The sequence below is a fragment of the Danio rerio genome, chromosome 4, assembly GCF_049306965.1.
Source record: "Danio rerio strain Tuebingen ecotype United States chromosome 4, GRCz12tu, whole genome shotgun sequence".
NCBI lineage: Eukaryota > Metazoa > Chordata > Actinopteri > Cypriniformes > Danionidae > Danio > Danio rerio.
The window spans coordinates 74493339-74514802 of record NC_133179.1 but is presented as its reverse complement, the minus strand read 5'-3'; the positions used below and the strand labels follow the sequence as shown (position 1 = coordinate 74514802).

The 21464-nt window shown below is 39.5% G+C and overlaps 2 protein-coding genes and 1 long non-coding RNA gene across 9 annotated transcripts; 2 read left to right on the top strand and 1 right to left on the bottom strand.

Annotated features, from left to right (window-relative positions):
• The first annotated feature begins 583 nt into the window (after nucleotides 1-583).
• On the top strand, nucleotides 584-9545 carry zgc:123107. 3 transcript variants are annotated; one of them, NM_001037404.2, is given in 5 exon segments: nucleotides 703-800; nucleotides 1868-2113; nucleotides 4805-5089; nucleotides 5383-5913; nucleotides 6524-6709. In NM_001037404.2, coding segments are annotated over 4 exon segments (771 nt in total). In that variant the 5' UTR covers nucleotides 703-739; the 3' UTR covers nucleotides 5562-5913; nucleotides 6524-6709.
• Nucleotides 2111-14028, bottom strand: LOC141381945 (uncharacterized). The gene is made up of 2 exons (XR_012402856.1): nucleotides 12863-14028; nucleotides 2111-5082 (listed from the first exon to the last, which is right to left on the bottom strand). It is a non-coding gene; the product is annotated as an uncharacterized lncRNA (long non-coding RNA).
• Nucleotides 13279-21063, top strand: mhc2d4b (major histocompatibility complex class II d4b). Of its 5 annotated transcripts, none has more exons than XR_012402649.1 (7): nucleotides 13279-13357; nucleotides 15052-15324; nucleotides 17793-18071; nucleotides 18258-18377; nucleotides 19369-19396; nucleotides 19506-20059; nucleotides 20607-21063. XR_012402649.1 is itself a non-coding variant. In XM_002661896.8 (6 exons), the coding sequence occupies exons 1-5, from the start codon at nucleotides 13309-13311 to the stop codon at nucleotides 19392-19394; spliced, it is 747 nt and encodes a 248-aa protein (XP_002661942.3). In that variant the 5' UTR covers nucleotides 13279-13308; the 3' UTR covers nucleotides 19395-19396; nucleotides 19506-21063. The 5 variants fall into 5 exon arrangements, 2 of the variants coding, with proteins under 2 accessions (XP_002661942.3, XP_005168179.1); XR_012402648.1 differs by having other exon boundaries at nucleotides 15049-15324; XR_012402650.1 differs by having other exon boundaries at nucleotides 15049-15897; nucleotides 16684-18071.
• The last annotated feature ends 401 nt before the right edge of the window (nucleotides 21064-21464 follow it).

Sequence of the window (21464 nt, the reverse complement as noted above, 5' to 3'; positions counted from 1 at the left end):
TATTTCAGAGCGAATGTTCAGAGGTGCATGGTAAACTATATAGTACTATATAGCAAAAGTCAGTGTGCGAGAGATTCGTAGTTGAACTGGCGAATCTGAGAGGTTGTGAGTGCCGACTTGTGGTTGTCGAGCGAAGATGCTATCAAATTTGCCGTGCACCCGTGTGTCTGTCATTTTGTATTTGTGAACGACATTTTATGCACACAACTATTATTATGCAACTTCCAATTCAAAACACAAGTGTGTTGATTATTGTGTGTGTGTGTGTGTGTGTGTGTGTGTGTGTGTTCAGCCGTTCACATCAGAGCTGTGAGTTAACATTACAACCTAAGTGCTCAGACAGTGAAGCGCAGACAGTTTGAGCTACTTATCGGAATTATGAGAGATGTCAGCCTGACTCTATTTAATTGGATGAACACTTTTTAATTTTATGCCTTTCCCAAAATATAAAAATATATATATAAATATATTTAGATCATTAACTTTAATCATTACTATTGGAATATGAAGACACTTTAAGCAACACACGTTTCCGGAGGCAATCACCTACTGCACCTTTAAGCTACAGCTTCCTGAAACAGGAAGATCTGGTTTTCCCCAGAAACAGCAGGCTCACGGCGAGGCCAGATTGTGAGTGGAGGATGAGCTGACGAAACTGAAACCCAGCTCAGAAGAATTACAGTCTGCTCACATTCGCTTCGAGTTTGTTCCTCTGTTTGTTCCAGCGTCGCCTGCAAAGATGGAGCTGCTGTACCTGCTGCTACTCGCCTTCACTGTTGTCCTCTCAACCCATGCTCGAGGTAACTTCATTTGAGGATTTGTAATAGGAAAACTCTGTATGATGTGTTACACCATTAAGCTTTCATATGTACTAGAAATACTGTAGTAATCTATAGTAAACAGGGGTTTTTGAACAACACTATAGTGAAGTATTTAATCTGTTGTGGTGACGATAGTCAACAACTATAGTCATATAAACAAATGACCCACTGCTGTATAGCTTTCTACAACTCTATGCTATATTATACTTCAATACACCAGTTTACTCTAGTAAACAATGTAGTACCACTGCTGAAAAATCCAGCTTAAACCAGCCTAGGTTTTAGCTGGTCGACCAGGATGGTTTTAGAGGGGTTTTGGTCACTTCCAAGCTGGACTTAGCTGGTCAGTCTGTGAGATGACCAGCTAAAACCAGCCTAGCTAAGCTGGGAGTCCAGCCAAAACCAGCTATATCCAGCTTAAACCAGGCTGGTAAAGCTGGTTTTAGCTGGTCATTTTTCAGCCTGACCAGCTAAGACCAGGCTGGAAATGGCTGGAAACCAGCCTGGAAATGGCCAAAACCCCTCTAAAACCAGGCTGGTCAACCAGCTAAAACCAGCCAACCAGCCTAGGCTGGTTTAAGCTGGATTTTTCATCAGGGACACTACAGCATCTCCTCTAAACAGTCATATAACTTATAAATTATGCATAAAATCATCAGAACAGCGCTGATAATGCATACTATTATAATACAACAGCACAGTTCACCCAGAACTGAACATTCAGTCATCATTTACTCATCCGTTACATGTTCCAAACCTTGAGTTTCTTTCTTCTGTTGAACACTAAAGAAGATATTTTGCAGAATGCTGGATGCTGGCACACATTAATACCCACAGTGTCTTTTTCTTAGCATGGAAGTGAATAGCTGCATTCTTCAAAATATCTTCATTTGTTAGAACTCATGTCTAGAACCATGAAACCCGAGGAACTCCCCTTTTAAATCATTGCAATGCTTGTGCTTTAATTTAATGACCAACAATTCGATCTTGTGTGCATAGTAAAATCTAACCTGTGGATCTTCCTAATGCACTGTCTCTTATTTCAGTCAAACACAACCTTTTCATGTTCAATGGATGCTCCGACACAGAAAAGGAGGCGCTGTATGGATCTGAGGGAGAGGAGATGTGGCATTCTGACTTCAAACTAAAGCAGGGAGTAGCTACGTTGCCTGAGTTTGCAGATCCTCTAAGTTTCCCAGGAGCATATGAAGAGAGTGTTGCGGATCAAGAAGTATGCAAACAAAACCTAGCCACCTCTATTAAAGCTTACAACAGCCCTCCTGAGGAAATGGGTACGACATGAGTGTTTATTGTGAAGTATACAGTTTTTCATAAAACGATAGTTCACACAAATAGAGAATATTACGTCATCTGTGTGTGTGTGTGTGTGTGTGTGTTTAAAACCTTTATGAGTTTGTTTGTTCTGTTGAGAAGAAATTTTGAAGAATGTTGGTTGATGGCACGCATTGACTCCCCTTTTTGTTAATAGAGCACTTTCAACACTTTGGCTGGATCCGAAGTGCTGTATTGGCAAAGTTAAAACATGTTGAAAATAAGATATCTAATAAGATCTAAAACTAGATCATGAGAATCGGGTTCAACAGTCAGTATGTTTACATGGACACCTATGCTCCAATTTAAATGCGATGAATACAATGCTCTGATTAAAATCTACACCATACAAACAGCAATGCTTGATTACATTTATCGGACTAAAGTCATAATCGAAGTAAACTGAACTTAAACATGTGCAGTTGCTGATTTTAGTTGTGTAAAGTAACCACATCCCCTTTCAACATGATCTGAAGTGCCCACCCGACGTCAATTCCCAACCTAAAATCAACCAAATATCAACGTCTAATGATGTTACAGCTTGACGTTGGGTGGACGTTACCACTATGACGTATATCCGACATTGGATTTTGGTTGTCACCTGATGAATAAATGTCAGTATTTGTTGTCAATATGATGTTGGTTTAAGATGTTGGCTCAACGATGGACTTTGGTCACTTTCTAACAAAACCTAAAATCAACCAAATATCAACGTCATTATTGGACATTAAAATAATGTTGGACGCTGGCTAGACTTAAATTTGGGTCACCTGACATCACAACCTAAATCTAACCTAATATTAACTTATGATGATGTGTTCCTGGTGGTCTATCTAATCCACTACAGAATATTACGTTTACACACATCCACAGGTTTTTACATTGTAATATTAACGACTCACTAATCTTGAGTACTTTCAAAAGGGCTACTTTTGACTCATACTTTGAGTAATATTCACGACAGATACTTTCACTCGCACTACCGTTTTAGGCAAGTAATGGTACTTTTACTTGAGTATGATTTTTCATCTTTACACCACTGGAAAAATGTAAATCCACACTGTTCACATTCATACTTTACAGCTATACTTTTCTAAACGCCATGTAGTAAATTCAAATGTAGTTCCTACTCGAGTAGTAGGCAAATTCAAAAGCATCCCTCTGGTTTTTACACAGGACAATTGATTTCCTGGACCCAGACAGTCCAACACAGGCAATTCGTAACTTTTTGATTCAGTGGCTAATTCGTATGAATTCGTATGATCTAATTCGTACAATTTAGTACGATTTGCTCATCTCTCAATGAGAGTTGGGTTAAGGGGTGGGGTTAGCTGCCACGCCTCCTTTTTTAAATCGTACATTTTCGCACGACTGAACTCGAACAAATCAGCCACTAAACTGACAAAACGTTTAATACTTACGTTTCCTCGTGAGATCAGGCTGGACAGTCAATAACATGACTCTCATATCTAAATAAGATCTGATCTAGTTTCAATAGTAAATTAATTTAGCTTATGCATATTGACTTACATGCTAGGAAAAAATGACAATAGAAGTCAGTCAGTGCCATCAGCTTTCTTCAAAACATCTTCTGTGTTCAACAGAAGAAACTCAAGTCAATAACGATTCTATGGAAGATCATCATACCCCTGTCAATTAATGACTTTGCTTGACTTTATGTGTGTGAGGGTCTTCGCGTCATTATTGTTGATCTGCAGCTCTCCGTGTTTCCAGCGTTCAACTGTTGCAGATGTGAAATGTTGTTGTGCTTATTGTAAAAAGCCTCAGCCTTCTGTCAGTCCGTCATCAGTGCTTCACTATTAGTCTTCGTCTATTATTATTGTTCTTGAGCATCTGTCTGCGCTCCCGTCTCATGCCTCCAGAAGCCACCACATTCACCGCGTTCATTGCATTTCGTCTTCTGAGGCGCAGCTCATTTGTTAGAGAACAAACGCCAGAGTGGCACATTAAACAACAGTTCTGTGCAACCCGGGCTCATTGTGGAAACGTAGCCCCGCAAACGTTTCTGCGGACCGCGATTTATGTCCCTGGAGGTAGGTATTCGAGCGTTTTTTGTTTTCGCGGATCCGTGAGAGGCCGCTGTGCGCGCTTTTTCGCGTCTCGGGCGCCTCTCTGGAGTGCGCGCCATTTGCGCCCGCGCCGTTCTCGCGCGAATAGCCGCCGATTTGGCCGCCCTCCTCTTTCTCCTCCTTCCCTATACCAGAGCGACGGTTCACAAAAGCCGTCCAGAAAAAAAAAGCAAAAGCCCTCGTCTTTGATTTCGGCCGCGTTTTCGGATCCTGCCGCGTTCTCGCCCTTATTTTTCGGATTCCGTTTTTCGTCTTACCTGATTTTCGGAACCTGCTGTTCCCCGGACTCGATCCCGGTCGTCGTCCAACGTCGTACATTTCCAGAATGAGCTTGGGTTGGTTCTGTGACAGTTCATCAAGAAGTGTTGATTTAGTCCTCGTTTGTTTCTCATTAAATGTAAAAAACTGTATTGACGCTGCTTTTATGCAATATTACAGTTGTGCGCATGAATCTAATTAGCATCTTTGAATGCAAACACAGCTAGTGATCCCTTTTGTGTGAACTGTTTCTTTAACGTTTACATGACACTGTTTGGAAGTAAATGTTCTCCGTGTTGACAGAGCCTCCAGAGACCTCCATCTACCCCAGGAATGAAGTGCTGCTGGGTGTGGATAATGTGCTCATCTGCCACGTGACCGGGTTTTTCCCTCCGCCAGTGGACGTCTCGTGGAGCAGGAATAATGTGAAGGTGACCGAAGGAGTGGATGTGAGCCAGTACCGGCCCAGGAGCGATCAAACCTTCCACATGTTCTCCAGCCTGAAGATCCGTCCTGCAGCGGGAGACATTTACGGCTGCACGGTCAACCACGCAGCCCTCCAGGAACAACCGCAGACCAAACTATGGGGTGAGAAGAGGATTACAGATAGAACCAATGAAAATATAGACATTTAGGTTTTTTTGTGTGAATGATGTACAATTGTTAGCCCTCCTGTATATTTCTAAACACAATTTCTGTACTTATATATATATATTACATGTTAGGTTTCCAGCTTCTATACTATCGATACAGATTACCAATTTATTTATTACAAAATTCTGCACATAAATAGAGCAAAAGCTTGCACGTGTTGAGTCTGGCCCTGGTGATAAACATGCATTTTCTCTCTTAATAAACATCTGTCCTCCATCTTTCCTCAGTTGTGCCGCAGGGGGGCGTCCTGAGCCCCTGCCTGACTCCGGTTCTGCTCTCTGGACTGGGATTTACAGTGGGACTGCTGGGACTGGCCACGGGGATCTATTTCTTTATTAAAGGATCTACAGCTGACGTCTCCGACACGGCAGTGAGCAAGAAGAAACTAATGCAGTTCTACCAATAAAGAAACTCTGAGTGGGAGTTTGATTACTGACACACCCTGCATCTGTGTGTGGTTTCAGATGACGGATGAATTACGGAAACACAAAGGTCTGCTTTAATGCTTGATGTGTTGCTCACACTTTATATGAAGTGGCCTTAAGCAAAATGCAAGTGAATCATTTGTTACTACAGTATGTACTTATTGTGTAAGTGCATGTACTTATGATTAATTAAATACATGTAACGTAGTTACATCTTTATTTACACTCTTGACTACCGGCACATCTCAACCCACACTTAAACCTACCCATTCCACCAAACCTGACCCTTCCTGTATCCAGTATTGTGTTCTGCAATACATTATGGTGTTTTAAGTGAAGTTTATTTATAAACAAATTTCGAGAGGATCCCGTGCTTATGATCGTTCATGGCTGTTCCAACTTTAGCTAATGACTGATTATCCTATCAGACGATCCTTAACTCACTATAAATAACCAGACTTTTCTTATCTCAATAGCTTCGTCTTGAAGAAACCCCCCCACCCAACCCTACTTTCCCTCCTTTCAAACGGGCGTCACGGTGGCCAGCGATTAGCGCTGTTGCCTCACAGCAAGAATGCCCCTGGTTTAATTCCTTTCCAAACCAGATGGCATTTCTGTGCAGAGTTTGCTCGTTCTCCCCGTGGTCGCATGGGTTTTCCCCGGGTCCTTCTGTTTCCTCCCACAGTTCAAAAACAAGCACCCTAAACAATTAATCCAAATACTTTAGCTAAACTCTGAGTACACCTTTCAGCATCCATATCTGACACTTAGCTACAACAAGCAAGAGGGGGAGTCCTCGAGATCTACCTGAGCTCAAACTCCCCTCTCGCCTTGCAACGGGAGGGAGCCCAGGGCTCGAGGATCTTATAAGCTCAGGGCTCTCTCCCAGGACAGCACGCCAAACTAGCTTTACTATCAATCATCAGCTAAGTGTAAACTTGAAGTGTGTAGTAGTTAAGGCCACTTCATATAAAGTGGGACTGATTTGTTTTATGTTGAATAAAAATGACTGATTTTTCTTTAATACCAGAAATCATTAAATGAAATGTCATGGAGACGTTCTGTAAATGTTCTACTGTAAACATATTAAAATGTACATTTTAATAAGGATAAATGCGTATTTTTAACACAATCTTACAGCAATTCGTCACTTTTTGATTCAGTGGCTAATTCGTATGATCTAATTCGTACAATTTAGTACGATTTGCTCATGCCCCAATGACGGTTGGGTTTAGGGGTGGGGTTGGGTGCCACGCCTCCTTTTTAAAATCGTACAATTTCATACGACTGAATGTGTACGAATTAGCCACTAAACTGGCAAAACGTAAAATTCTTCCGTTTCCTCGTGAGATCAGGCTGCTATATTTTGCTCTTCGGTATTTTCATGTTTATGGACGTCCAGATTTGAATAGTTATATATCAGCCAGATATTGTTCTATCATAATAAACCAAACATTCAGCTTGAAGATTATGACATATATCGCTGCTTGCTGTTTACACTATCCATGATCAAATCTAAACGATTTTCAGCTTTAAACATTACATCTGCAATTCATCAAGCTTAATCTAAAGAAGTCATAAACTGCACACATTGTGGAACTTCAATCTTTTACAAGTACACTGTAAAAAGTCATTTGTTCGTTTACTTGCTTGAATTCAACGAGTTTGCATAATTCAATTAAGCAATCGCAACGCTATCGCGTTAGTATTTACTAATATAGAAAAAGTCATTCTTGCTCATATTGAGTCACATTTACTTAGGTCAGTAAAGTTACCTCACCTGAAACGGTACTCTGAGGAACGATGCTAGTAAAGTGTACTTAACCTACAGTCTTGATTATGCATAATTAAATTGTATGGCAACATGGGAACTACACTGTAAAAAGCGTTTAGTTGCTTAAAGCAAGTAAACAGAGTGCCTTAAAAGCAACAAGTTGACTTTACACAAATAATGTGAGTAAACCCATTGTAATTTGGAACTGTTAATGGGACTTAATTTTTTATAATTATGCAAATTGTATTCACTTAAAAAAAGTAAACGAATTACTTTTTTCCCCAGCTTATCTGTATCTAGCAAAATGACAGTAACTAAAATAAATCCGCTCTTCCAGACTCACTGTGTCTTCTAAATTCAATACATGTTATAATTGTAGATGGACTTAATGAAGCACCGTATATGTTGCAATAACTACAGTAATAATTTAAAAACAGACGTGTTAAAACAGTCTGACGCTGTAAAAAAGGATTAGTTGAGTTTAAAAAAATGTGTTATCAAAAAGCATAATAATAAAATTGAAGTCAACTTAAGTTACAATGGGTTTACTTTATCTTTGTGGTCAACTTGTTGCGTTTAAGGCAATTGGTTTACTTGCGTTACGTAACTAATCACTTTTTACAGCGTAGTAAAAACCACAGGTGTCAGTTCATATAACTTCAAAACGTTTATTTTCATAATGAATAAAATCAGCTTTAATGACATTTCTTGCATCAAAATACACTGAACATCTCAATAGCAAAGTTTTTACAGTGAAAACTAGCAATACTCTGAACATTGTAGAGAGATAAACGTTTCTGCATGAGAAATTGTAAGACCTGCATCATAATACACTGAACATCTTAGCAGTAAAACCAACTATTTAACAGCATTACTGATTTAATCAACGCAATCTGACGGCAATTCATCACTTTTTGATTTAGTGGATAATTCGTATGATCTAATTCGTGCAATTTAGTATGATTTGCTCAACTCCCAATGGCGGTTAGGGGTGGGGTTGGGTGCCACGCCTCCTTTTTAAAATCATGTTCGAATTAAAATCGAATTCGTACAAATTAGCCACTAAACTGACAAAACGTAAAATACTCACGTTTCCTCGTGAGATCAGGCTGGATTTAATATAGCTAACCTCAACCACGATCTAATTGAAAGCAGACCACGCTGACTGAAATAGAGGTCTGCATTACCATGGGACCCGACCAGATTTCTTGCAGCACAGGAATAAATTTCCGAATAAAGTGCGGAAGCGGACGCTAACTGGTGTAATTTTGGATGGGAGCGGGCGGTCTAACAATATCGCTGATTGTTGTTTGTATTGTTTGTTGCTGTCTATGTGTGTGTGTGTGTGTGTGTGTGTGTGGGAATGAGAGGGAGCATGAGGCTGTCTGTGTGTGTGTGTGTGTTTATACAGACAGCTTGTTATAGACTCTGTATAGCTAGGTGGTTTTCAGTTTTGTACACCCCCCCCCCCCCCTCCCCTCGTTAATGGGAACAACTGCGGCGGGGTTGAAAACAAGGCGGGTCAGGCAACGGGACAACAGATGCGGAATACAAGCGGGAGGGGCCGGGTTCAGGCTAAAATCTGGCGGGTGTAACTATCTGTCTGAATGGGTGTAAATATGGATCAGCAGGGGCCTACTAGTAGGCTCAGAAGGCTGTAATCATCCATCCACAGGGGTGTGTGGCCGGAAGTTAACGAGAATTATTTATGTTATGTATTAAATGTCCCATTAATTGTATTTTATTAACGTCTACCCCTACCCCAACCCTCAAAGTAATGTAAAAACAGATCTGCTTTCTCTATTAGTGTTGCTCATTAACCATATGGATGGATGATAACAGCCTTCTAAGCCTACAAGTAGGCCCCTACTGGCCCATATCTATCAGCTGATAACGTCCGTTCAATAAAGTGATAGCATTCGAAGCAGGTGGATCCATTAACATCCAGGTCTACACAACCATGACAATAGCAAAACAAACAAACAAACCGTAACTGAAATGTGTAGAAAAACAGAAACGTATGATGCTAACAACTGAATTAGAAACAAATCAAATTGTAGCCTCAGTTTCCTGTTCTTAGCTGACAGGAGCGGCACCCGGTGTGCTCTTCTGCTGCTGTAGCCCATCCGCTTCAAGGTTGGACGTGTTGTGTGTCTTATTTTTCCATATTTCCAATAAATATCTAAATATCTACGTCCAGTTTTACTGAAATATGTGTGTATTGCTTTGCACTTCTAACTGGAAAGCACTTTACAATGATATAAAGCAGATATTTTACCACTGATTTGTCATTTATATATCTAGTCACACTCTAAAATGATGATAAATTGGATGATGATCAGTCTTGAACAGCAGTTCATCATTTACTAACGCCTTATTAACATCCAAAGTCATGCTTGTTAACATTAGTCAATGCACTGAGAACTAACAGCGAGCAACTTCACATTAGCAAACATTAATAAATACTGTAGTAAACGTATTTTCACTGTTTGTTTATAGTAAATCAGGGGAATGGATTTGGATGAAGGGGACGTGTCCCCACCAACATCCACTGACTACTGAAATATCCCCACCAATAGTTAAATTCCCTTAAAAAGATAGCATTAATTACCCTGTGTATTTTGTAATAGATATGTTTAAATACTTTTGCATTTTGCTTGGAAATGGTTGAAAGACTGTATTGATAAAAACTGACGGCCATAATGGTGGTCATAAACACGCCAGACCTGCTATAACAGCATTTCTATAACGCCAAAAACAACTGAAGCCAGCAGTCTTTACAGTAAAAATATGAAGATGCAATCTTTTATGGAAAACCACTTCCCTGTATCACAGACAGCAGAGAATGATGTTATCTGTGCTAAAGAATAAGGAAATGTGCACTAGTGAGGTGATCAAATGTAGAGGAATGCACACTGTACATGTAAACAGCCCTGATACTGACATTCAGCACAGTTTCTGTTCTGATTCTGCTCTGAAATGAATAAACAGCTAAATACTGTGGTCAATCAGATGGTTTAATCAGTGTATTTGATGCAATATTGAACTTAAGTATTAATAAAAGGCTCTTTCTGGACTTAACCAACATTAGAAATGCCTCTGTACACTCTCAAAAATAAAGGTACACAGGCTGTCCTTTTCAAAAGGTACACATTTGTACTTAAAGGGTCCACATTGGTATCTTAATAGTATATATTAGTACCTACAATTGTTAATAGGAACACTCTTGTACTTTTTTAGGTACAAATATGTGCCCTTGAGATATTAATATGGACTCTTTAGGTACCTTTTGAAAAGGAACCACGCCAGTGACAGCCCGTGTACCTTTATTTCTGAGTGTGTATGTATTATTACATGCTACTTTTGCTGAACTTTAATAAAAAAAGTCCTCCAAAACTAAAAAATGGCATGATTTAATAGTAAAAACAGCTGTACAAATCTGTTAGCAGTAAGTTTTCTTAAATTATACGTTAAATTAACAATTCCCTGCATGTTTTGTCGACTTTACTGTGGTTATTTGTAGTTTTTTTTTATTTGTAGAGTTTTTCTGCTATATTTAATGTTAATAAATGATGTTTATCGCATTACTTTAATTGTAAGTTTGGTAATGTTTCATGTAAATTACACTGAGCTCCTCTTAAATATTCTGTATGTTATTATATGATGTGTTTCACTGTACTGTGGGAAAGGTTGTTTTCGATGAGCTTCAGTTCATCTTTTCACTTTCACATCCTCACAGGCTTGTGGTTGTGCTTTTGTCTGTGTAACAAAGGCATAACGTGTAGATGTTTATACTTCAAAACATTGGTGTATCACACTGTAAATGAATGATAATTGGTAGTTTACTGTAACTCTTTTTCTTTTGCACTTTCTATCATACTTGTTATAAAGGATGTTAGCACTTTAAATCATTGGTGTTATGACAGTTTAACTATAAATTAGAGGTCAGGTTTTATTTTGATGGTCCGTTTGTTGAATTTAAGTTACATTGCAACTAATACTCATTAGATTATAAGTAGACTGCCCGGTTGGGGTTAGTGTAAGTTGACATGTGCTTGCTAAGTTTCTCATAGTCAGTTAAATGTCTGTTGAAGGAGCAGACAGTGTACTAATACTCAAATGGACCATCAAAATAAAGTCTTACCGTGAATTATTGATATACGGTAGTTTACTGTAAAAGGTTTACATTTATTTTATGCTTTAAGTCATATTTTTGTAAAGGTATGATGTTAATACTTTATAATATTGACGTATGACACTATAATTTAATGATATACAGTAGTTTACTGTAAAATTTTAAATGTATTTTATATAGTTTCCATCATATCTTTACAGAGGTATGATTTTAGAACTTTAAAACATTGGTGTAGGACTCTATAAAGAAATAATATTGGTAATTTATTGAAAAAATAAAAGCTTTATCAATAAATACAGAATTTTATTGTAAAAATATGAACTTTCTTTGACCTTTTCTATTATATTTGTGACGGCTGCCACATTTTTACCATAGTTATTAGTTTGTTTTTATTTTACAGCGTGGAGTGCTTATTAAAGGTTTTTCCAACCCAGGCACATTATTGATATGCACCCCTGCATACATTTCCGGAGAGCACCAAATACATCTCAGGAGCTACGTTTTTTGCAGTTTTTGTGAATCCACCAGAGGGCGCTGTGTATGCTTTTTCAGATTTCAAATTTGTCTTGCGAGTGTCATTCATGCCTGCTGTTCTCACATAAATCCACCAGAGGCCGCTGTCAACTGACTGATTGATTGACCGATAACCCCACCTATCCACTTCCCTAAACCCAAGCGATAGCGTTTTCAAAAGCACAAATTGACCCGCGCTCACCCCTTCCATAAACCCAACCAACAGTGTTTTCAAAAGCACAGGTTGACCCGTGCCTACCCCCTTCCATAAACCCAACCAATAGTGTTTTCAAAAGCACCAATTGATCCGTGCCCACCCCCTTCCATTAACCCAACTGATAGTGTTTTAAAAGCACCGGTTGACCCACCCACCCCCTTCCATAAACCCAACCGACAGTGTTTTCAAAAGCACAGGTTGACCCGTGCCTACCCCTTCCATAAACCCAACCAAAAGTGTTTTCAAAAGCACCAATTGATCCGTGCCCACCCCCTTCCATAAACCCAACCGATATTGTTGTAAAAGCACCGGTTAACCCACCCATCCCCTTCCATAAACCCAACCGATAGTGTTTTAAAAGCACCGGTTGACCCACCCACCCCCTTCCATAAGCCCAACCGATATTGTTGTGAAAGCACCGGTTGACCCACCCATCCCCTTCCATAAACCCAACTAATAGTGTTTTAAAATGCACTGATTGACCCGTGTCTAACCCCATCTCTAAACCTAGTGGACAATGTCTTGAAAAGCAATTCAGAGAAAGGAAAGTCCTCGTGGCCGCCTGATTTTTACCCCGTTTTCGATTCTTACAATATCCTCACCGTCATTTACTTGTTTATTTTATTGTTTGCCTCTTATTTACCTGCTTGAACTGTTTTAGCTGCTGGAACCATTCTTCACTGGACTCAAACCCCGGCATCACAAGCCGTCCACACGGCGGTAAGCAGTCAGCTGTTAGCGTGAAAAGATTGCATCATATCACCCCATAGCATTCCTTTTAAAGACAAAATGCAGCCACACATACCTCTGCCTACATAATTTGCACTGTCTAGAAAAGTATACAGGGCCATGTATTCACAATAAGAATGTGTTGGGTTTTTCCTCAGGAATGTAAGTTTAAAGGTCGTCATGTTTAATCTGTTAAACCAGGTTTTGCATATGATTTAAAAATGAACGCAGAAATCTGCTTAGCGACAGTCGACTCATGTAGAGCAGCTCTCTGATTGGCTGGATGTTTTCAGACCGTGACATTAGAAAGCTCAGTGTTTTTGTCTGTTCAGTTGTGTTTTGAGGAGAGAGAGAGAGACAATGTCACCAGCAAACCTCCTATTAATGCTGTCTGTGTTCACAGGAGCAGGTGAGAAAACTTAGAGTTTCTGAGGACATTAGTAGCTGTAGTTATACTGATGAACTATTAATGTGTTTTATTTTATTTGGGAACTGCTAAGACTTTAAATGTTTTCGGTAACACTTTAGTTTAAGTACCGATTTTCACTATTACTTTATGTCTACCTATTATGAAGACTGGCTGTTTATTAGCGCTCATAAAGCTCATATTCTGCATGATCTCTAATCCTACACAATACCTAATCCTAATCTAATGCTTTAATAACTATTCATAAGCAAATAATGAGCTCATAATGAGCTAAAAGTGAAAGTAAATAGTGAGAATTGTTCTTCAAAATAAAGTGTGAGCATGTTTTCTTTATCATTGTTGTTATGATTTCTCTGTACCATCGAATGTAGTAAAATACACTACAAACTTTGACTTGTTTCTAGTCCAAATATCTAAACACTCTTAAATCTATAGAGGCATATTCTAGACATGCACAACATCTTGTCTTGTTTTAAGAAATAATGAGTCAAAATTAAGTGAGTTTTTCCCATAAAACAAGCAAAATAATCTGCCAATGTGGTCAGAAGAATAATCTAGATTTTCCTTTGGACATCAGATTATTCTCGTTGGCTTGTTTTAAGGAAAAACTCGCTTCATTTTCACTCATTATTTCCTAAAACAAGTTTTGCTTGTCTATATAATACTTCATGATTTCAGAATTGCTGGATATTTTGACTAGAAACAAGTCAAAAAATGTAAGTAAGTAGGTGTACACTCACCGGCCACTTTATTAGGTACACCTTACTAGTACCAGGTTGGACTGTGTGGAACTGCCTTGATTTTTCATGGCGTAGATTCAACAAGCTGGAAATATTCCTCAGAGATTTTGCTCCATATTGACATGATAGCATCACACAGTTGCTGCAGATTTGTCGGCTGCACATCCATGATGCCAATCTCCCGTTCCACCACATCCCAAAGCTGCTCTATTGGATTGAGCTCTGGTGACTGTGGAGGCCATTTGAGTACAGTGAACTCATCGTCATGTTCAGGAAACCAGTCTGAGATGATTCAGGCTTTATAACATGACAAATTGTAGCCTCAGTTTCCTGTTCTTAGCTGACAGGAGCGGCACCCGGTGTGCTCTTCTGCTGCTGTAGCCCATCCGCCTCAAGGTTGGACGTGTTGTGTGTTCAGAGATGCTCTTCTGCAGAGCTCGGTTGTAACGAGTGCTTATTTGAGTTACTGTTGCCTTTCTATCAGCTGGAACCAGTCTGGCCATTCTCCTCTGACCTCATCAACAAGGCATCTGCACCCACAGAACTGCCGCTCACTGGATATTTCCTCTTTGTCGGACCATTCTCTGTAAACCCTAGAGATGGTTGTGCGTGAAAATGCCAGTAGATCAGCAGTTTCTGAAATACTCAGAGCAGCCTGACTAGCAGCAGCAACCATGCCACGTTCAAAGTACCTTAAATCCCCTTTCTTCCCCATTCTGATGCTCGCTTTGAACTGCAGCAGATCGTCTTGACCATGTCTACATGCCTAAATGCAGTGAGCTGCTGCCATGTGATTGGCTGATTAGAAATTTGCGTTAGCAAGCAGTTGGACAGGTGTGCCTAATAAAGTGGCCGGTGAGTGTATATGACTAACAGAAGCTTGCTGATGTGTTTTTATTGTCTAAATATACTAATGAAGATGTTATTTTTCAGCAGATGGATATTATTTCTCCACGTGGTCACAGTGCATCTACAGCTATCCTGATTTGAGTGACATGGTGTTCATTCTCAGCTTTAACTTCAATAAATGGATGTTTCTTCAGTTCAACAGCACTGTGGGGATTTTTGTAGGTTATACTGAGCAAGGAGTTAAATTTGCAGAGAACTTTAACAAAAATGAAGCCTATTTACAGCAGTTGAGAGCTGAAGTTGATATATTCTGCAGACATAATGCTGAAATATACGAATCAGCGGTCTTTGATAAAGCAGGTGTGTGGGACAACACTCAGATCTATTGATTTAAACATTTATGATCAAGAGAAATGACGGCTGAAATAATACATTTTGGTAACACTTTACCTCAAGACGGTGTTCATAAGACTGTTATAACACATTTATAACTGTCATGAATATAAATGAGATTGTATACATGCTTATAGTATACAGTCACCAAGTGTCATTCGCTCAGTTCTGTCATTTATAATGGAAAGATGACGTTGTTTGAGTTGTCTTTGTTATGACATTATCAAGGCAACATAAGTTGTCATAAATCTGTCATAAACATGATTGTCATCATGAGGCCATTACAATGGTATCAATAATATTTTACTTTTTTTCAGTGGAACAACCTGAGTTTGTGGTTAAAATATTTTAGTCAAATGTCAGTATTCTGTCAAATATAACGTCTATAGTTTATTATTTTATAGTTTAAGACAGTTTATAACGTCTTCATTAAAATGACGTGATGACGAATTCAATTTGAAGCACTGCAGTTGAGGTCAATTAAAACGATAAAATTCATGACACAGTTATAATGGCCTCATTATGTTTATAAAAAGATTCGTGACAGTTTGTTTAATAATAATTTTTTACATTTATATAGCGCTTTTCTGGACACTCAAAGCTTTTTACACATTTTCAGGGGAATCTCCTCATTCACTACCAGTGTGGGGATGGATGACACCACAGCACACCACACACTAGCTGATAATAATAATGCCTAATAATCACCAGTCTATTATAATCAATGGCGATCGGAAACAATAGTACCCCATTCGCTTGTTGCTTATGATCGCCATATTTGTGAAATAGTATACACTATTGTTTATTACGCTATTGATTAACAATATAAAAAAATATTGATGACGATGACATTAACATTCGTTGTAACCATATATAGTTTGCCTAGATCGTGTGTGCCTGAAATGTGTGTGGTTCTACGGACCTGCAGCTGGATGTTATTGCAGGTTGTCATAACAAAGACAGGATTCCCACTGTGAGCCCAATTCCCTGCCTAAAAAGCTGAATTATCCATGTTGTACTGTATAATAAGCACCGGGCAGACAAAGCGGAGAATATATTTGTAATCGCATGTCTTCATGTCGTATCTGTTTAGGACACAGTGATAAAGTTGTTTGAAGGCAATTGATATTCTTCTCAATTAGCCTATAATTTAAATAATGATTTGTCAACCCAAGTCAAAGACTTTAATAATAATAAATGACTAAATATCATTTGTAGAGGAAAAAACAACAACAATTCTCACAACCTAATTAGTTAAATTTTAAATAAAGTTATTGAAAGTACAATTAAAAATAACAACAAAAAAAGAAAAACTGATAATCCAAGTCTTGAACGCACTAAAAAATGCTGGGTCCTGCTGTAAATCAGACTAAACTGCTGGGTCAGTGTCATCTTTGCATTTAAATTGACGACTGAGAGAATAACAGTTATTGACTGTTGTCACAAGCATGCATGAAATGTCCTTTACATTTATAACAACAGCAAATCGAGAAAAAGTTGGGACAGTATGGAAGACGCAAATAAAAAAAGAATTGATTTCTAAATTACGTTGACTTGTATTTCATAGCAGACAATACGACAGACATTATTTAATGTGTTCCTTGTGATTTTTATTTTCAAAATAAACATGTATCCCAATTTTGGTTCATGCAACACATTTCAAAAAAGTTGGAAGAGTAATGTATTTACCACTATGTGATGGTCCATCCAAGATGCCTCCGAACCCAGAGATATCGACGATGATTCTGGACACTGTTAACATAGGGCTTCCTTTGGGCACACTACAGTTTTCACTGGCATTGGTGGATGTAACTAAAAGGTTTACCGCAGTAACCCTGAGCCCGTGTGGTGATATGGGTTATCGATGAATGAGGATTCCCGATGCAGCGCCGCCTGGGGAATCACGAGATCACGGTTGTTCAGCTTAGGCTTGCGCTCTTGTCCATTAAGCACTGAAATTTCACCAGATTCTTTAAATCTTTTAATTAGCTTATGCATTGCTAAAGGTGAAATATCCAAATGTCTGCCTCTCTTTCTCTGAGGAACATTGTTTTTCATCATTTCAGTAATTTCCCAACATGTTTATAGGTAAACTGGAGATCCTCGACCCATCTTTGCTCCTTAAGGACCAGACCTTTTATGGATGCTGCTTTTATACCAAATGATAATGACAATCACCTGTTGACATCACCTGTTTCACATCACATCATCATTCACCAGTTGACCCGGTTACTGCCCTAAACTGCTCCTGTCACAGCTGTTTTGGAATGTGTTGCTAGTCTGAACGACAGGAAAGTTTTTCATACTGTCCCAAGGTTTTCTGATTTAGGATTGTATGCCACATCATGATTATAAAGAAGTCTCATGAACACCAATGTAAAGCGTTATCATAATAATGTTTGCTCAGATGTTGACTGTGGTGTTTGTTGGTTCAGTGATGCCGAAGGTGAACCTGAGTTTGGTGCAGAAGGGCGATAGCAGACACCCGTATCTGCTGAGGTGCAGTGCCTATGACTTCTACCCTCAGCAAATCAAAATGTCCTGGCTGAGAGATGGAAGAGTGGTGTCAGACGTGACCTCCAGCGAGCAGATGCCCAATGGAGACTGGTACTACCAGAGTCACTCTGAGCTGGTGTTCAGCCCCAAATCTGGAGAGACCATCTCCTGTATGGTGGAGCACTCCAGCTTGACCGGACCTGTAGTCATTGACTGGAGTGAGTCACAACACTTTGACATTCAACTCATTGCTAAATTGGCGAATTATTTTGTATTACACCAAAATCCAAGGTTAAACATTAAAGTTGATGTTGGTGTGGGGTGGTCCCCTGTATCCTCTCTTTGCTCAGACGCCCCTGTTTACAGTGAATACAGTGATAATGAGTGCCATGTGTCCCCCACAGAGCCCCCTGTCCATGAGTTTGAGTGGGATTTTCAGCTGTTATCTGCTGCCGGAGATGCCTCCGCGGTGCTGGGAATCATCATTGCCACCGCTGGATACATTTACTACAAGACTAAAACAGGTCTGGAGATATGAGACAAAGTGGAGATACTCACCTATAATGCTGATGACACACAGGGCAACCTTTAGAGCAATGTTGCCGGGCTATATTTGCTCCGCTGGCTCCACTGCCAGGGAATAGATCCACAACCCATTTGTCAACAAATCAGGTGAATCCAGCATGTCTGTGCAAGAAGATCAACTGCTGGAGATGCACTCACGTTTTCCAGGCGCTCCCAGATAAAAACATGTCAGCTTTTAAGACAAGAACTGACCGATACGCTTCATACTTTGAATGGAATATACACATTTCAGTAGACTAATTACCTCAGACAAACACAGAATAATTACAATTACCTTCATAAGCCTAAGCTGGTTTCCTGGTTTTAGCTGGTCGACCAGCCTGGTTTTAGAGGGGTTTTGGCCTTCCAGGCTGGTTTCCAACCATTTCAAGCCTGGTCTTAGCTGGTCAGGCTGGAAAATGACCAGCTAAATCCTGGAATGACCATCATGGAAATAGCTGGTTTTGGCTGGGCTCCCAGCTTGGCTAGGCTTGTCAAGCTGGCTTTAGCTCGTCTTCCCCAGCCTGACCAGCTAAGACCAAGCTGGAAATGGCTGGAAACCAGCCTGGAAGGCCAAAACCCCTCTAAAACCAGCCTAAGTTGTTATTTTCAGCAGGGTTATTTCCAACAGTGTGCTGTACACAGAACTGAATTATGTTGCGTTGACTTGACAGTTTAAAAAAAATAACCCTAAACAATGGATAAACAATAGTCGTACACACAGCAGATGACTGGCCATCTTGATAATCAAGTTAGATCTGAATCCCATTGTACTAATTAGTTGTCATTACCTCACCTGATTGGTGATTGATGACATCATTTCTCAAAGTTGCCCAGCAACATCATTTAAAACGTTGGCCTGTGTATTGTCAGCACAACAGCTACTGAACAAACTCAATACAGTGGCCTGTGTTTTACTTTTCCATTAACTACTCTGTTTTATTTCGATAGAGAAGAATCTAGTAGCAATTTACTGATGGTAAGTTTTTGTTTTATTATTATTACGCTAACTTTATACTTTACAAGATATATATTATATTGAAACACTGAATATGTAACATGATTATTAATAATCCTTCATATTCCAGGTCCTCGTTCTGACTGACGGAGCCTCGTCATGGAGAAGCACTGCTGTTACAGACTTTAACTGATCTTTCAAACTAAAAATATTATGATTAAAACTAGGAAGAATTACAATTCTGGAGAATATTCCAGCATCTGTTATGGTGTGAACGACTGACCACATGATATGGGCCATTATCAGATTTAAAGACTCAAATGTAGTTATTTCACACAATTTAAGTCAAAAGCAATGCTGTTAGTATTTTTTCATCTGTTTTGAGAGAGATGATGCCATAGCAATTGAGCATTATATATATATATATATGTGTGTGTGTGTGTGTGTGTGCGTGTGTGTCTATCAGTGGTGGAAAGAGTACACAAGAAAAATCATACTCTAGTAAAAGTGCCATTACTTGCCCAAAAATGTAGTGCAAGTAAAAGTATCTGTTATAAATATTACTCAGTAATGAGTATGAGTAAAAGTAGCCCTCAGGAGTAGTGAGTATTACAGTGTGATGTGTTTACATCGAATCTGTGTGTTTGTTTGAAAACGTAACATTCTGTAGTGCATTTAGTGACTGTTTAAAGCCTGATTTATACTTCTGCGTCAAACGCCGGCGTATGCTACGGCGCTGACGCATAGCCCTTTGCCGTGGCCATCGCCGTCGCTGACGTGCACCTCTCAAAAATTGTAACTACACGTCGCAACGACGCGTAGCGTAAGCTCTGTGATTGGTCGGCTTGGTAGCGCTGACGAGTCTGGGCGGGACCGAGAGCCACGCGAAAGGCGCGAGCGATTGTTTACAAGTGTGGAGTCCCGTGAAGGAGCTCCGGATGGAAAGTTTTGTTTTGTGTTTAACTCATAGTTAAAGTTGTTGCACGTCCGCCGGTTCCTGCCTCAAAATGAGCGAGTTTGAGTCACTTGTACATCCCGGAAGTGTTCAGGAAAAGCAGAACAGCAGCGAGGAAACTCGACACAGAGGAGCATTAACACCTCACTGCCAACTAGCGTTTCGGAAGTGTTAATGCAGACCAACAGAGACAGCAGCAGCAGTATAAATGCACAGCCACTCGCGTTGCCTGCGCCATGGGTTACGCCGGTCACTTGACGCAGAAGTATAAATCAGGCTTAAGGCCATATCAGTCCTCATGCAGCAGATATTCATCATCTTTTCAGTAGTGACGTGCATCTAAACACTCTCTGTCATTGCGTGTGTTGATGTAGTCTCTTGAGGTTGTTCTGTATGATGCTGTTTGATTGGACGGGAATCGCAGGACTCATCATTCGATACAGAACTAAACATGTACTCAAGTAAACATAGTAAAGTACACATTTAGAAAACTACTTAGTAAAGCACAATTCCTGAGAAAACCTAGCCAGTTACACTAATTTGAGTGTTACTTCACACCGCTGATATACTTGAACGTGTGTATGTGTTCGTAATTCCGCTTTAAATTTGAAGAAGTGGCTCAAACTGAATCAGGTATCACCAAATGTAATGGTGTTTTGCACTGGTACTGTATTTTTATGTGTACATTATAAAACTGTTTGTTTTTTATTGTATTAAAGAAGACTTTGGTTAAGATGCCTGTACATGTCTGTGTTAAAGAGGGTAACTAATACGCTTATTTCACGTGGCCGGCATTTTAAACACTGAAGTGAGGCTGCAGTGGGAAGAAATTCATATACCGTGTGGCAAAACTGAAATTTAGTATCGTGATGAGTCTAATATACTGAAGGAATCAGTTCACTAACTTGAGTTTGATTAATGGCATCTAAAATGTGTGTTTGGGAAGGATAACGTTAGCTAGCTAGTGCCATTTCCCTTAACTTAGCTGAAACTGAGGTCCGATATCCCTTTTTATTTTCACTATCCATTCAGAACGGACCTTCGGGTCACTCGGAAGGTGGTGACATTATAAATTTGTGTTGGTTTCTCTTCGCTTAAAGGATATACAGCCAGGTACACAACGTTCCTGTGTGA

Excerpts from the sequence above, each read along its gene's own strand:
- zgc:123107 (XM_068219734.2), top strand. The coding sequence starts at position 740 with ATGGAGCTGCTGTACCTGCTGCTACTCGCCTTCACTGTTGTCCTCTCA. Across the intron at positions 801-1,867 it reads CCTCTCAACCCATGCTCGAG|TCAAACACAACCTTTTCATG; the intron begins GTAACTTCATTT and ends CTCTTATTTCAG. Across the intron at positions 5,090-5,382 it reads ACCGCAGACCAAACTATGGG|TTGTGCCGCAGGGGGGCGTC; the intron begins GTGAGAAGAGGA and ends ATCTTTCCTCAG.
- mhc2d4b (XM_005168122.6), top strand. The coding sequence starts at position 13,309 with ATGTCACCAGCAAACCTCCTATTAATGCTGTCTGTGTTCACAGGAGCA. Across the intron at positions 13,358-15,048 it reads GTCTGTGTTCACAGGAGCAG|CAGATGGATATTATTTCTCC; the intron begins GTGAGAAAACTT and ends GTTATTTTTCAG. Across the intron at positions 18,378-19,368 it reads TTACTACAAGACTAAAACAG|AGAAGAATCTAGTAGCAATT; the intron begins GTCTGGAGATAT and ends TTATTTCGATAG.